At 44.0% G+C, this 17,950-nt stretch overlaps 1 protein-coding gene across 3 annotated transcripts in view; it reads left to right on the top strand.

Annotated features, from left to right (window-relative positions):
• LOC136628981 (zinc finger protein 585A-like) overlaps window positions 1–17,950 on the top strand; it is a 380,809-nt gene that overhangs the window by 333,285 nt on the left and 29,574 nt on the right. The window contains exons 2-4 of one of the 3 annotated variants that reach the window (XM_066605063.1): window positions 8,652–8,755; window positions 9,096–9,272; window positions 9,355–9,478. The exons of the other annotated variants lie outside the window; for them this stretch is intronic. Of the exons in view, the coding sequence (XP_066461160.1) occupies window positions 8,678–8,755; window positions 9,096–9,272; window positions 9,355–9,478 (379 nt within the window). The 5' untranslated portion in view covers window positions 8,652–8,677. The remainder of the gene's footprint in view (window positions 1–8,651; window positions 8,756–9,095; window positions 9,273–9,354; window positions 9,479–17,950) is intronic. 3 annotated transcript variants of the gene reach the window in all.

Genomic DNA, 17,950 nt, shown 5'->3' with positions numbered 1-17,950 from the left:
GATTGCTGTGATGGAGTTTTTAGTTTTTGCTTTTTTAATTAGAGATGATAGGAATTTGCTCCCTTTGTTACCGTGGACGTATGCAATGTGTTTGAGATATAGGTGTCTTTTATTATGTCTGGATTCGAGGAGGCATTTGAGAGTACGTCTCAGCTCCTAGGTTTTCAAGTTTGTCAGAGGCTAGCGACAATTTGGATAATTGCTCTAGTTTCGCTATTTTTGTTAAGAGGCTGTCTATTTCAGCTTGTTGTTGCTTTTTGACCCTTGCTCCCAGTGAGATTAGCAGACCTCTTATGTAAGCCTTATGCGCTTCCCATATCGTAGTCTCCGGTGCTCTTTAATTGGAAGTACTCCATTAACATTTTAGATAGATGTGCTGTCTAACTCAGAATCAAGCAGTGAGGTATTAAGCCTCCAAATCCATTCTCTGGGGCCATCGCCTTTAATCTTAATGTCTGCATGGATGGGTGCGTGGTCAGAGATGGTAATTGCCTCTATTTTTGTCTTTTCTACCTTCATTAGCGTATTATGGGAGACAAGTATATAATCTAACCTCTGGAATGAGGAATGTACTTGGGAGAAGTGGGTATAGTCTTTTGTTGAGGGATTTACAGATCGCCATGTGCCCACGACTCCCAAGTCCTGAAGATTTTTGTTAAGTTTTTTGATTTGTTTCTGTGAGATCCAGGATCTCCCTGTCGAGGAGTCCAGTACGGGTTCAGTGTGATATTTAAATCCCCACCTAAAATAATAGAGCCCTCCGCGAACTCCCTCAGAATATTCAGCTGTTCCACTAGCCAATTAACTTGGTTAGAGTTAGGTGCATATAGGTCAGCTATCGTTAGTTTGGTATTGTTAATAGTACCTTTTAGGAATAGCGCCCTACCTGATTTGTCTGAGTATTTAGTCTTGAGGTTAAAGCCTATCGATTTGTGGAACATAATGGAGACCCCCTTGGAGGTGGAGGTCGGGTGCAAGTTTTGGTAGCCGTGAGTGAAAAGTCTCCCTGGTAGGCATGGGCATTTGTTTAATTTAAAATGTTTTTCCTTGTAGTAATAAAATCCTGGACTTGTAGCTTTTAATAAGTTGGGAGATACTGTACTTTTTCTGAGGCGTGTTGAGACCCCAGACGTTGAAAGACGTAAACCTCACTGATTCCATGTTCACGACTCGTGATGATTCTTTTGCCTTTTGTTGGATTAATAACTGGGCTAGGAGGAAACGCAGCGGAGGTAAGGTGTTCTGTAGAGTACAATAAAACCGTTAGAGCTAATGACAAAGCTTTGAGCAGCTGTAGCGGCTGGGGGTGTAGGAGAGGGGAGTGAGAAGACAAAGAGAGACTTTCTCTTTTCCAAGAGATACAGAGGGGTTCTCCAAAATACGGGAGCCCTGCTGTATGAATGAGGTGGAATAAATAGAAGAATAGAAAAAATTAAAGATTAAACAAAAGCTTAAACTTTAGCTTTATGTAGGTTCAAAGGATGCCTGATCGGAGGGGCTCAGGCAGGCTCCTCCTTTGGTGGGGATTGTTCTGCATAAACATTTGAATTATTTAACAGCAAAGGAGTCCTTTTCAGGAAAAGTATGTAGAATATAACGGAGGAAATCACAAACAGAACTGCTTCTGTCCGGGGGGGGGGGGGGGGGTCTAACCAGAGAACTGGTTAGTGTTGAATTAAGTGTCCAAGATCTTGTGATGGATGTCCCGAGTCTGTATGTGGAGAGTCAAGTGTCTCCAGGCGCATTTTCTTCTCTAGACTTCTTCTTTTGTTTGCTCCTAGGGGATTTGGAGTGGTCAGCTGTGCGCCAGTTTTCAGGAGCAGGAAGGTATGGAAGAGTTGGGAACTCCGGTAGAGGGAGCCAGTTTGGTAGCACAATAGGCTCAAGCCCCAGGTGTTGCCAGCAGCCTTGGAGATCATCTGGGGTATGGATGTTCAATCTCTTCCCTTTATGGGTAATGCCTATGCCAAACGGAAATAGCCAGGCATATCTAATGTTCTTTGCTTTAAGACCTTCGAGGAGGGGTCTGAGTAGCCTGCGTTTGGCCAGAGTGGTAGGTGAGAGATCTTGGTATAGCTGGATTGCTGTGCCATCGTAGAGTATATTCCTAGCACTTCTGGCAGCATTTAATATAGCTGCGGTGTCTGAGAAGGCAAGGAGTCTGCAGATGGCATCCCTCGGGGGGTCATTAGGTGCAGGTTGTGGTCTCAGGGCTCTATGGATTCTTTCTATAGTGATAGAAGTGGTTCTGTCAGTCCCCAGTAAATCCGAAAAGATTTCTGAAGCTATTTTCTGCAGGGTGTCTTGAGCCCAGGATTCCAGAAGCCCCTTGATGCGCACATTGTTTCGGTGCTTCCTGTTCTCTATGTCCTCTTGCATGAGGAGCATTTTATTAAGATGGAGGTGTTGTTCTTTAACAACTGCAGCCAGCTCCCCTGTGTGAGTAGTGATGGTGGCTGCAGAGTTTTCCAAGTCCTCTACTCTCCTCCCCATATGTCTTACCTCCTCTTTTATTTCTGTTAGTTCTGCCAAGACTGGTTTCATTGTCTTGGAGAGCAGTTCTTTTATAAATCCTTTGGAAAGGGGTTCATCTTCTTCCTCATCTGAGGAACTCTCTCCCTCCCGTGCTGTGATCATTGCTGCAGCGGCTGCCGGCACCATCTTGTCTGCTGTGTGGGGAGCGGGTGCTCCGGTCTTTTAGAATTCGCTGCAGGTCCGACTGACTTCAGGCTGGTCGAGGGGTCCCCTCGTGTTCTCCTCCTCTTTCTTTACTTATTTTCCCCATTTTGGGTGAAAATTGCTGCTTTCTGGAGCCTGTAGCTGTGCCTTTGTGACAGAGCACAGGTTCTATGCAGCCATCACACTCCGCGGTCAGGCTCCGCCCCCATGTTAATTAACACTTTCACTTAAATCTATATATATACTAAAGAGTGAATAAACTCGTGATTTGTGTTAGTTTTACCTCAAAACGGTCTCAGTTTGCTTAGTTTGTATGCTAATGAGACTGTAGAATTACTAAATCTCGAGCAGGTAAGACACTTCTGCTGGTCAAAACTAGTCTGACCTGTTTATGGACGCAATACACTGCTCCTTCAATTGTTGTGGGGGTGGGAGTGGGGGGGTGATGTTTCTTTCCCCCGTGGATTAGATTAGAGACACAAATAGCATCCCAATTTTAGAATCTTCACAGCTGACAACAGAAAATACACACAAAATGGCGAACATCCCATGGACATCTCCCACACAAACATACAGCTCTACTACATCCACAATACACATACAGTACAGGAGCGTGTACATTACACACATACAGCTCTGCTACACCTACAATACACATACAGTACAGGAGCGTGTACATTACACACATACAGCTCTGCTACATCCCCAATACACATACAGTACAGGAGCGTGTACATTACACACATACAGCCCTGCTACATCCACAATACACATACAGTACAGGAGCGTGTACATTACACACATACAGCTCTGCTACATCCACAATATACATACAGTACAGGAGCGTGTACATTACACACATACAGCTCTGCTACATCCACAATACACATACAGTACAGGAGCGTGTACATTACACACATACAGCTCTGCTACATCCACAATACACATACAGTACAGGAGCGTGTACATTACACACATACAGCTCTGCTACATCCACAATACACATACAGTACAGGAGGCTGTACATTACACACATACAGCTCTGCTACATCCACAATACACATACAGTACAGGAGCGTGTACATTACACACATACAGCTCTGCTACATCCACAATACACATACAGTACAGGAGCGTGTACATTACACACATACAGCTCTGCTACATCCACAATACACATACAGTACAGGAGCGTGTACATTACACACATACAGCTCTGCTACATCCACAATACACATACAGTACAGGAGCGTGTACATTACACACATACAGCTCTGCTACATCCACAATACACATACAGTACAGGAGCGTGTACATTACACATACAGCTCTGCTACATCCACAATACACATACAGTACAGGAGCGTGTACATTACACACATACAGCTCTGCTACATCCACAATACACATACAGTACAGGAGCGTGTACATTACACACATACAGCTCTGCTACATCCACAATACACATACAGTACAGGAGCGTGTACATTACACACATACAGCTCTGCTACATACACAATACACATACAGTACAGGAGCATGTACATTACACACATACAGCTCTGCTACATCCACAATACACATACAGTACAGGAGCGTGTACATTACACACATACAGCTCTGCTACATCCACAATACACATACAGTACAGGAGCGTGTACATTACACACATACAGCTCTGCTACATCCACAATACACATATAGTACAGGAGCGTGTACATTACACATATACAGCTCTGCTACATCCATAATACACATACAGTACAGGAGCGTGTACATTACGCACATACAGCTCTGCTACATCCACAATACACATACAGTACAGGAGCGTATACATTACACACATACAGCTCTGCTACATCCACAATACACATACAGTACAGGAGCGTGTACATTACATACATACAGCTCTACTACACCTACAATACACATACAGTACAGGAGCGTGTACATTACACACATACAGCTCTGCTACATCCACAATACACACACAGTACAGGAGCGTGTACATTACACACATACAGCTCTGCTGCATCCACAATACACATACAGTGCTGGAGCGCGTACATTACACACATACAGCTCTGCTACATCCACAATACACATACAGTACAGGAGCGTGTACATTACACACATACAGCTCTGCTACATCCACAATACACATACAGTACAGGAGCGTGTACATTACACACATACAGCTCTACTACATCCACAATACACATACAGTACAGGAGCGTGTACATTACACACATACAGCTCTGCTACATCCATGATAAACATACAGTACAGGAGCGTGTACATTACACACATACAGTACAGGAGCGTGTACATTACACACATACAGCTCTGCTACATCCACAATACACATACAGTACAGGAGCGTGTACATTACACACATACAGCTCTGCTACATCCACAATACACATACAGTACAGCATGTACATTACACACATACAGCTCTGCTACATCCACAATACACATACAGTACAGGAGCGTGTACATTACACACATACAGCTCTACTACATCCACAATACACATACAGTACAGGAGTGTGTACATTACACACATACAGCTCTGCTACATCCGCAATACACAGTATAGGAGCGTGTACATTACACACATACAGTTATTATGTTATAACATAGCTACGTGATTGATTCCTCAGTGGTCGCCCCTGAGGATCACTGACTTCAAATCTGGTGTGTCAGAATGTCACTCAGATTAAATGACCCTATTAACCCTGAGGTGTATACCACAAGCTTCTGCATAGATATGTTAAATAAGCTAAATAACCCTAATCTACTAGTTTGGGCCTGTGATTTAATGCTAATTCCTAGTAACTCAGCTCAGGTAGATAGGTATAAAACCAAAATAAAGTAAGAGGAAATCAAATAAAAAAACAGCCTAGCAGCAGCTCCAGCCCTGAAGGTAGGCTGGAGGCAATTAACAAAGAATCGGTTTAGTTACGCATTATTACATATTGGAGCAGAACACGAAAACTGGAAATATCGTTATATGAGGGTTTTCTGCTATTAGACTATATACTAGTCACCCGGTTCAAGAGGGCATGATTCATATGGCCCCAGGTATTCTATGAACCTCAGATATACGGGTGAAATGAGACTACATGTGCCTAACAAAACAAGATCATCTGTATTGAACTATTAAAGAGTTAATAACCATTTGTTCTTATGAGGCCTTCGCAAACCAACAAAAGCTTTTCTTTTTAAGTGGTTACAAATAAAAGTTAAATTTTAAATAATAAGGAGCTTAGTCTGTGAAAATCGAGTTATACTACTGGTTCCCCTGCAACTGTGAAACCTGAAGCAAAATCTCAAATCAACCACCTGATCCGTTCTAACACACTCCGGAGCTCTACAATACTCCTACAAATAACGCTGCCACCACCAGCTTTAGCATCGGTAAACTGGAAGCCGAATTATGAACACAAACTTCAGCGTTATGATTTGTTGTAAAACGGACAAGGCTGACTTTTAAACTGCAGATTTAATCTAGAAAAGGCCTCGCAGTGCAATATATCTGATTTGTACAAAAATATAAAAAGGTTGTTTACAGAACCTAAGGAAATACAGTAGAATACACAAGACAGATTTTTAAAATAAACTGGGGTAAATAAAAAAAAAATATTGGATCCAACATTATAAAGGGTCCCTCAGATTACTCTTTACCCCGCCCCCTCTGATGTCACTCTGGAGGGTTGGGGTGGAGTCCTGTATTCCTGGTGGAAAATCATAATTGAATCAAAATAAATCTTGATATTTGTATAGCGACAACTTATTCCGCAGCGCTTTCAGGTAATTATTATTTATCCCCCACCAAGCTGGGTGCTCATCATTTTACCGACCTCGGAAGGCTGAGTCAACCTTGAGCCAACTACCTGAACCACACAGGGTTTGAACTTGTAACCTTCAGGTTGTAGGCAAGAGCTTACACTCTGCTCCACACGAAGCTATTATACTTCCCTGTTTTCAGTCATATCTCAGCAGGAGATCCTCCGATTGTGAGTTTGGGACTGGCTTATTCTTAGTCCTGATTTTACATATGGTTTGAGCCCACGCACGGATGAGTTGACATTCATATTTCCCCAGATCTGCAGTTCTGGGTGCTCTGAGCCTTGGACCTCAATGCCTGTAGATGAGTTTTGTTCGGCTGGTCAGCCCGATTCTGAAAATATAATTCATATCTGGCTAAGACCTTCATTCGCCCAAATATCATTTATTAAATAATTTCCTTATGATGTGAACTTGGGCACCAGGATGTCTGCCTGAACCATCCAAGGTGCCAATCCATGCCAGCAGGGGCCTATTTAGCATCCCCTTGTCAGTAGCCGGTGGGACTCCTGTACATCGAAGGCTTGCCAGATACAAAGGAGAGGAAGGGGAGATTAGAACACTGAATTCACTCAGCTTTCCCAGGGCCTGATAAATGACAACCATAACATGGAAGCTGAGATGGGCTCTAGGCCTGACTAACACAATATCTGACAGCCTGATGTCTCTACACCACCCTGTGCTACTTATCCAGGAAACTGCCGTCCAGAACTCATTATGGTCAACAGGGTCTGTCCAGTACCTTATCCTCTGTATAAGAATAGTAAGTCCTAGTGACTGAAGGACCAGATCCCTCTGACCACCAGGATGTAGACTCCTCTGTATAGGAATAGTAAGTCCTAGCGGCTGAAGGACTAGATCCCTCTGACCACCAGGATGTAGACTCCTCTGTATAAGAATAGAACGTGCTAGCGGCTGAAGGACCAGATCCCTCTGACCAGCAGGATGTAGACTCCTCTGTAAAAGAATAGTAAGTCCTACTGGCTGAAGGAACAGATCCCTCTGACCAGCAGGATTTAGACTCCTCTGTATAAGAATAGTAAGTCCTACTGGCTGAAGGAACAGATCCCTCTGCGTACCTGGGTGTAGAAGATGCAATTCTTTGCAGGGCAGGCGTGAGGCTGGAGGGCGCCCCCTGCAGGTTTATTTTGGTGGCCATTTGTATTACCTTCAGGATGTTTTCCATCTGTCATCAGGAATGTATTAGCCGTTCCTCGCTAGTGATATTTGTTATCTCTGTGACGGCAGCGTGTAACGGGTTTCGCTATAGAAGCGGTCGGCCTACTTTCTGCTACAGATTGGGCCCAGACGGGATAGGGCGGTGTAAACTTTACTGAGGTTTGTGCGGCTTATTGGATGCCGCGATACGGACGCTGGTAAACGTTTAGGTCGTGGAGTCAGTAAGTAATTAGTACAGAGAAGTAATTAGATGGGAATGGGCTCATCTTCTCACTCCTTTTCTGGAGGAGCCATGGGCATGGCTTGATAGGCATTCTGCCAGGACAGCCCGGGGCGTTACAGAGGGCCCCCGGCTGCCATGACACCTGCACGGCTCCCTGCGATCTCATCCCATTTAAATGGCGCTATCAGAATTGCCAGCTTATCGGAGTTGGTATCAGCCGCAGTAAACAGCCGGCGCTCGCGCTGTATGGAGGGAGATCGCCGCACGTTCATACATACCCCGACGCTGCAGGACGTACATGTACTACCTATAGCACTAAGGGGTTAAAGGATTCCAGCAACTGTTTTTATAAAATCTCCTATTAAATGAATTCCTAATAAAGTATTTCTAAGGTTCTCCCACATTAAATGCTGCTATTAAACATCCTACTTGTCCCTCACAATACCGGCGCTCATCCAGCTTTATTAGCAGATATAATAGCAATTGTCGTTGGGCGGTGGGGATGAGAAATGGCTGCAGGAAGGGGTTAACGGGAGGCTGTCCGGAGGATTCTGCTGCCCGATGTCACACATACATCCCAACACGCATGTACATTACAGACATCTATATTGTGCGCTAAAACACTGCAGCGCTTCAGAGAAAACCCTGTAAAAAGCAGCTGAACTTGGAGATGTTGGTTTTTGTGGTTTTTACATTGGTTCATATTGTTTCCATTCAGGTCCCTACAGGACTGATTCATCAGAGATGGAGAAGAACATAAACAAGATGGCGGAGAGTGTATTCAACCTCACCCTAGAGATACTCCTCCAGCTGATTGGGGAGGTGAGAGATTCTGATGATGTCACATTACATCATTGTTATCTATGGTAATAACAGATGATGTCACTGGAGGGGGGAGAGATTCTGATGATGTCACATTACATCATTGTTATCTATGGTAATAACAGATGATGTCACTGGGGAGGTGAGAGATTCTGATGATGTCACATTACATCATTCTTATCTATGGTAATAACAGATGATGTCACTGGAGGGGGGAAAGATTCTGATGATGTCACATTACATCATTCTTATCTATGGTAATAACAGATGATGTCACTGGAGAGGGGAGAGATTCTGGAAATGTCTGTAGTGATATTTATTAATGTCTCCCCATATACAGGATTACACAGTAGTGAAGAAGACCTCTAGCGATGGCTGTGAGGCCCCTGTGTGTGATGGATGGGGAAGACTGAGCCCAATCATGGGGCCTCCACCTCACCCCCTGATACATGAGGACATCAATATACAGAAGATTCTAGAACTCACCAACAAGATGATTGAGCTGCTGACTGGAGAGGTGACGCTGCAGGGAATGCTGGGACATTATACAGTAACAGCACTGGAGGCTTCTGGGTGATGACTGTATATTGTGTTGTCAGGTTCCTATAAGGTGTCAGGATGTTGCTGTCTATTTCTCCATGGAGGAGTGGGAGTATTTAGAAGGACACAAGAATGTGTACAAGGATGCCATGATGGAGACCTGCCAGCCGCTCCCATCACCAGGTAATGGATGTATGTAGCAGGATCATAGCTGTGGAGGGGTGATGTGGGGCATGTGCCCCTGGTGCTTGTAGGCAGGAAGTGGGGTGTGAGCCAGGCAGGACACTGTGCTAGTTGTATTAGTAGAGCCATTTACTATACAGTTGTTGATTATTGTCAGTGTATAATCAGAAGGCCTACATATCACCAGTACACATTTACTAATCGCTGATATGTAAGCATCCCGGTCATAAGGTGACACTAGTCAGTGACTACATGGCGGACGGCTGCTGGATCATCTTCTCCAACAGCCCTACTGCTACAGTAGCCGCTGGCGGTGCAGGGCTGGAGAGGTGCCTTGGCCCATGCTGTCCTCGTTCCCCCAACTATATTCCCCAGCTCCTCCTCTGCAGGACTGGAGAAGGAGGGATCTGGAATCACCAGTAGGAGCTGCTAAGTTGTGGCCAATAAAATATCATTGTCCGCCTTTATTGCTCTCTTAGTTTCATATTGGTAATTTGTAGAACCCCTCTAAATTGGTGAAGGGGTCACCAGTACGGCTATGGCTACATGGAGACTCTGACCACAATACTCTTCTCATTGGGATGTAATGGCGGTCAGTACGGTTGTATCGCAGTTTGCTGTGACCCTACAATTACATGAAGTCCAGCTTCTTTGGGCTTCTTGTGATTGTCGGAGCGGGGGGCAAACTGCAAGCCACAATGCATTCCCCTTCACAGAAGTAGTGGATGAAAGTGGTGTCGTGGATATCACCTATCTGGGTGTCAGGAAAGCCTTTGTACAGTTTCACATAAAGATGAATCTCTGAGCTCTTATTGGCTGCAGTCCCTGTGACGTCCCACAAACCGGGCGGGACTGCAGCTGTAAACCGAGACCGGACTCAACGGGGAAGGGGTTGTCCTCAGATAGTACAATTATGTAGTTTTTGGTATTATTACCCTCATTTAGTGCTTGTATTTTACTCTATAGGGCATATTAATAACATTATGTTTTACTGCTACATTTAGTGATTTACCTGCATTATTATTTGCTGTGACTTACTAACAAATGTAAGCTATAGTGTGAGTGACTTTCCGTTATCAGTCGCTGGTGGGAGGGGTCAGCCAGTGGAGGGAATGTTCAGATGGTGGGGGGGGGGGGCTATACAACGCTCTTGCCCTTGGTACAGGAAACCCTAGCTCCGCCTCTGGTGTTTGCAGTATTTTTTGGACTATAAGATACACCTGACTATCGGACGCCCCCCGGCCTCAGACAGCAGGAAATGGTGACATTAGTATAAAATATTGTTTTCCTAACTTCCCCAGAGTAGTGTCAGGGTTTTGGTGTTGTAGGGTAGACAGGGGGTTAATATTTTATTATAATACTACAATAATAAAGGCGATGGGAGGGGAACAACAGAACGCCTGTCGGGATGAGCCCCATGTAGTAGTAATAATAATCATCTTTATTTGTATAGCTCCGACTTATTCTGCAGCGCTTTCCATCACGGGAGAACACAGACAATACAACAATAAGTTTGAAACAAACGGGGTGGGGTGGTACAGGAGGTACAAGGGGGGAAGGGAAGGCATGGAGGAACATGGGCAGTAGGGGATTATATGTGGAAATCAGTTATTAAGAAACAAGTGGGGTGGTAAGCAGGTGCAGGGATAGAGGTCATATGCAATAAGCAGGCTGGATGGTGTGGGGAGCGTTAGGGAGGGGCAGGGGGACTGGGTCAGGACATTTGGTATGCCTCCCTGAAGAGGTGCGGTTCTTTTGTGCATCGGGAATTGCCCAGATGCCTTGGGGTAGAGCATTCCAGAGGATGGTTGCTGCTCTGTAGTCCTGTAGGTGAGCATGTGAGGTTCGTATTAGTGGGGTGTTTAGCCTGAGTGTGTTGGCGGATCGGAGTGTGCGGGCTGAGGGGTGTATGGGCAGCAGGGAAGCTATATACGGTGGCGCGGCGCCATGGAGAGCTTCGTGAGTGAGGAAACTGAATTTAGTTCTGCAGCGGATGGGCAGCCAGTGCAGTGACTGGCATAATGCAGAGATGTCTGAGTAATGGCTGGATAGAAAAGTAAGCCTAGCTGCCGCATTTAACCCCTTAATGACACGGCCTATTTTGGGCTTAAGGACGCAACGATTTTTGCCGGATAATTTTTTTACTTTTCCGTCGACGCGGCCGTATAAGGGCTTGTTTTTTGCGTGGCGAACTGTAGTTTTTATCGGTGCCACTTTTGGGTACATACACTATATTGTAAAACTTTTATTATTTTTTTTTATGATAGCAGGGAGAGAAAACGCATCAATTCTGCCATAGATTTTTTTTACAGCGTTAATCATGCAGCATAAATGACACAATACATTTATTCTGCGGGTCGTTACGATTACAACGATACCAAAATTCTTACATTTTTATTTAGTTTTTTCCACTTTTCTGCAATAAAAACCCTTTTTTTGGAAGTCTTTTTTTCTAAATCGCAGCATTCAAAGTCTTGTAACTTTTTTTATTTTTTTATGTACGGAGCTCTATGAAGGCTTATATTTTGCGAGACGAGCTGTAGTTTTTACTCGTAGCATTTTGGGGTACATACGGCTCTTTTGATCACTTTTATTGCGTTTTTAGAGAGGCAAAATGCTAAAAATTAGCATTTTTGCCTCAGTTTTTTAGCGTTTTTTTAACGCTTTTTTCCCGTGCACAGTCAAAAGCATGTGCAGCTTATTGTGCGCGTCGTTATGGATGTAACAATACCAAATATGTGGGGTTTTAATTTTTTTAACCTTTTTTATGCTAATATGAGAAAAAGCATAAAAAAGGGGTTTTTTAAATTTTTTTTAACTTTTTAAAAATTTTTTATTCATTTTGTAATCTTTTTTTTAACACAATTTGAGTCCCTCTGAGGGACTTACAATACTACCCTGATGATCGCTGTGATAAGGCATTACAGGGCTACTGCCCTGCCATGCCTTATCGCTTATACAGCGATCTCAGGCACTGGCAACACAGGACGCCAGTGTCTGGCATTCTGTTGCCATGGCAACAGGCCGGGCTCTCTGCGATTATATTGCTAGAGCCCGGCAACTTCATAGAGGGAGCGCCCTCCCTCTGTGAACCTTTCCCATGCCGCGATCTACATAGATCGCGTCAGGAAAGGGGTTAACAGTGGGGGAGCATCTCCGATGCCCCCCCACTGCTGCAGCGGGACGCCGGCTGTGACTGACAGCTGGCTCCTGCTGTGGGATAGCGCGAGATCATATGTCATCTCGCGCTATCCCCAGGACGTAAGTTTACGCCCTGTTGCGGGAAGGGGTTAATGTAGATTGGAGAGCGGAGAGTCTGGTGTGGGGAAGGCCAATGAGCAGCGAGTTGCAATAGTTGAGTCGGAAGTGGATGAGGGTGACAACCAGAGTCTTTAGAAGGCTACTCGGAGTTTTGCTTTTTACAAGATTGGGAAGTGAGAGAATTAGATTCCTTATGTAAAATTTGGACGCTAATTCTTTTGCGCTTAGAATTGAATAATCGAGTTGGGACCCATTAGCTTTTCCTATTTATGACATAATTAATGCTCGTGTCAAATTTCATGTTTCTAGGACATCGGGAAGTGAGAGAATTAGTGGAAATAATGGAAATTGAAAGATCTACGTGGGGGAGGGGGGGCATAACTGTCGACGATGCTCGCAGGCGCGCCACCTATTGTAGGATAGTTGTACTATGCCAGTAATCTTCCCAGGAGTGTACTCAACAACTTCCCAAAGTTTCATGGCGATCGGATGAATGGTGTAGTAGCGCATAAAGGACAAACAGACAGACACACACACACACGCATACATTCAATTTTATATATATAGATTTAACCCTTCCAGTGCTCGGGGAACACTACCATCTGGTGCTTTGTTATTAGGAATGGTTGTATTTTTCTTGTTAAGATGGGCACATACTGAATAAATAGAAGAAAGCTTTTATCTCTATGCATCCAAGCTCCTATCATTTAAATGCACATGTTATTTGGAACTAGCGTACCCGTCATGCGTTGCTGCGAAGACAGACAGACATACATACATTCGTTTTTATATATCTAGAAAACAACCAATCGCAACGCAGCTTACATGTTACCTCAGTGGTATAATAAATAACAACCAATCGCAGCGCAGCTCACATGTTACCTCAGCTTTATAATATATAACAACCAATCACAGCGCAGCTTTCATGTTACCTCAGCAGTATAATATATAACAACCAATCACAGCGCAGCTTTCATGTTACCTCAGCAGAAAGAGAAATAACAACCAATCACAGCGCAACTTTTATTCTGCCTCAGCAATATAAAAAATAGCAACCAATCACAGCGCAGCATTCATTTTACCTTTCATGTAACCTCAGTAGTATAAGAAGTAGCAACCAATCACAGCACAGCTTTCATGTAACCTGAGTAGTATAAGAAGCATCAACCAATCACAGCACAGCTTTCATGTTACCTCAGCAGTATAAGAAATAGCAACCAATCACAGCACAGCTTTCATTTTACCTCAGCATTCTCAATATGCAGCAATTGTCTTGTGAAACGTTCGGCGGATGCATCATTTTGTAGTTGAACACGCATCCCGTTGCTCGTAATGCCTTTTGCTTTCGTGCTTGAGATGGAAATCAAACGATCTTTGTCTGGGGGGCATAACTGTCGACGACGCTCGCACGCACTCCACTTATCGTAGGATAGTTGTACTATGCCAGTAATCTTCCCAGGAGTGTACTCAACAACTTCCCAAAGTTTCATGGCGATTGGATGAATGGTGTAGCAATGCATAAATGACAGACATTTTTATATATATAGATGACATCAGGAAGTGAGAGAATTAGATTCTGTACGTAAAATTTGGACGTTAATTCTTTGGCGCTTAGAATTGAATAATTGAGTTGGGACCCATTAGCTTTTCCTATTTATGGCATAATCAATGCTCGTGCTAAATTTCAAGTTACGATGACATTGGGAAGTGAGAGAATTAGATTCCATACGTAAAATTTGGACGCTAATTTTTTTGCGCTTAGAATTGAAAAATGGAGTTGGGACCCATTAACTTTTTGTATTTATGACATAATCAATGCTTTTGCCAAATTTCAAGTTTCTATGACATTGGGAAGTGAGAGAATTAATTTCCATACGTAAAAATTTGGACGCTAATTCTTTGGCGCTTAGAATTGAATAATCGAGTTGGGACCTATTAACTTTTACTATTTATGACATAATCAATGCTCCTGCCAAATTTCAAGTTTCTATGACATTGGGAAGTGAGAGATTTAGATTCCGTACCTAAAATTTGGACGTTAATTCTTTTGTGTTTAGAATTGAATATTCGAGTTGGGACCCATTAACCTTTCCTATTTATGACATAATCAATGCTCGTCCCAAATTTTAAGTTTCTATGACATTGGGAAGTGAGAAAATTAGATTCCGTACGTAAAATGTGGACGCTAATTATTTGGCGCTTAGAATTCAATAATCGAGTTGGGACCCATTAGCTTTTCCTATTTCTGACATAATCAATGCTCGTGCCAAATTTCATGTTTCTACTACATCGGGAAGTGAGAGAATTAGTGGCAATGATGGAAATCGAACGATCGGATGAATGGTGTAGTAGCGCATAAAGGACAAACAGACAGACACACACACAAACAGACACACGCATACATTCAATTTTATATATATAGATGATAGTACAACAATATCCTCCAATCATTTTACAAACTCCTCCTTTTTCTGCTAGTAACATAACAAGAGCCATTCTATTTTGCCATGCCATAAGTGAGGTATGTCCTAGTTGTTCCTCTAGGCCCCTGATTGCATCTCTTGTATAATTAACAAATCTCTGTTGGTTATAGTATGTGTACTTAATACAGTCTACATTTTTATCCACTGTTGCCCACCATGCAAGAAGAGACTCAAACTCTCTGCAACCATCCGATTTCTCGCCCTATACTTGTCCGGTACCCCCCTTGGGACCCCGATAGCGTCATAGGTACCTTTGGGAGAGGAGTTCCTAGTTCTCCGGACACGGCCCTTGCTGTTGCCCTTGGAGGTCTTGAGGTGCATAGGCATTATCAGTTGTACCAAAGCACAATCCCGTTAGGGGCTGTACCTGGCACCTGTTCTAGGCCCGGTCACCACACAACCATCACACGTCTGCGCGTGCCCTCTGTAGCTCAGGCCATATCCCAGAGACAGCGTGCCCTTTACAGTTCTCCTCTCCACACAGCATCCCTCAGGCAGTCTCCTGTAGTCTACCTTGGTCCCATTACCAGGTAGCGCGAAGTAAGTATAACCCCAGGATCGGAGACAACAACAGGTATTTGGTCCCTGCCCACAGGTGGAAACAGCAAACCCAATGTATAACATGGATCACTTATCTGTGGGGTGTAGGTACAGTTAAGAAGCTTAATCACACATTTTACGTTCATCACAGCTTGTGGACTTGTCATTAACGTTTATCTATCGTGGGGTCAAGTCTTTCTATCTCATATAATTATTAATAACATATTCTGTATACACAATGTTTACTGCATAACATTAAGATTCACACAACTACTACTACTCCAATCATCTGCAGAGTGGCTTGATCCTCCAAGCTAAACAACCCCCCCCCCCCCCCCCCCGCCCTCAGGAATTTCTCCTATCAAGGAGAGGTGATGGAGTAAGATAAACAAAGCTTTAACTGTCTCTAGACTCCTACAGCTAGCTGCAGCATCCTTGGAATATTTTCCCTTAATAGGAACACTCAGGTCTCACATTATCAACAACTTAATATTTTATTTATTTTTTCTTACCTGACATTATCACATTGAAAACACCATTTAACAATCAAACTCACTGCAAACCAATCACAGAACTGACATGGACACAAATAACAGCAAGAAGTCTATTCATTTCAAGCAAGCAGAGCATCGCTATCAGACTACTACATTAGAGAGTGAGACACACACTCCCCCCTCCCTTCTTCTCACTGAACTCTAAAGCTGAAAGGTAGCGGTGAAAGTGAAACAAGCATTCCAATGTAACAGATGGTTTTACCATTTGTGAGCTGACCCCACCGCACAGAGCAGCACTCAGGCCATTGTCTGTCATCTTCATTTAATACTACTGTAAACCTTTATTCCTCCACTGTCTCATCCTAGGACTGTCTGCTTCATGTAATTGTCCCTTCTGTCCTGCTGCCTACTATCCCTGATCCTTGTCAGCACTACCGTCACCCATAGCAACCTGTTACCTCACTACCGTCACCCATAGCAACCTGTCGCCTCACTACTGTCACCCCTAGCAACCTGTCGCCTCACTACTGTCACCCCTAGCAACCTGTCCCCTCACTACCTGACACTTATCTGAAGGAGACCATAGATATTCCTCTGCTACGACTAAATATCCTGCAGTATCATACTGACCCTATCTTATAGCGCACACTTAAGACAGACAACATATCAAGAAACAGAAGACAGTGATGGAGGGTTCTGACTATTCCTGCACAATTCAGAGAAGGCTCTAATCACTGGTGTTGTGTACTACAAGTGCAAGCATTGGGATGCCAGGTAAAAGGTACATCTATGGGATGTGAGAAGCCAAGATGGAGCCTGGGTGGCGGACGAAGGTATTACAGTAGGTACTAAAATGGCCGCCAGGGACGTGGCCTGACTAAGAGTACTATCAAGCCAGGCAAGCATTTAGCCATGCCTTATTCTTTTGTGTGCAATACCAACAAGTCCCTCATCTGACACATATCTATAATAATCTGTATTTGTATAGCGCCAACATATTCCGCAGCGCTTACATAGACAGGGGGGATACAGAAGGACAAAAGTACAAACATTACAGAACCACGGTTACATAGTAATCAGCTGATGGGAACATTAGGGGTGCGGGTCCTGCTCCAACGAGCTTACATACTACAAGTAATGGGGGGATACAGAAGGTAAAGGGGCTGGAGATGTGCACGGTATGGCGAGGTGGAAAGTGAGGGAGGCTATACACAGACAATGGTCAGACATTAAACTGTGTGACGGCAGAAACGGTATGACTGCAGGAGGGTTTTATGACGGCTAGCATGGCTTGGAGTGAATAAGTCAGGGAGCATATCTACCAGTATGGCGCTCGTCACTCCTTCTATAAAAGTTACACTCAGCGCTCTCCCAGCACCCCCCATCGTGTAGGATCAGGTAATATGATGATCAGCTCTGACAATTTCAGGGCTGTCATCAATAGCATTCCCCAGACTCACCAATACACCGAAAAGAAATGCTATTCCTGTCATTTTTGTCCTTACCGAGGAGGCCCTCGGGGAAGGGGTGTGGATTTCTTCACCGGGTTGAGACGAAGACCACCTAATGTGCCCCCCCCCCTCTGTAGCGGGCTAAACCAGACCCCCCACTGCCCCTGCTCTGCCTGTGTTACCTTATTATAGTGTGATTGGTGAATCCAGGTCAGCTGTTCAGCGATCCGTATTGCAGTAGGA

The sequence above is a fragment of the Eleutherodactylus coqui genome, chromosome 5 (assembly GCF_035609145.1).
Source record: "Eleutherodactylus coqui strain aEleCoq1 chromosome 5, aEleCoq1.hap1, whole genome shotgun sequence".
NCBI classification, from domain to species: domain Eukaryota; kingdom Metazoa; phylum Chordata; class Amphibia; order Anura; family Eleutherodactylidae; genus Eleutherodactylus; species Eleutherodactylus coqui.
Note: the sequence above shows the minus strand (reverse complement) of the source record. Positions and strands in the feature narration are given on the sequence as shown.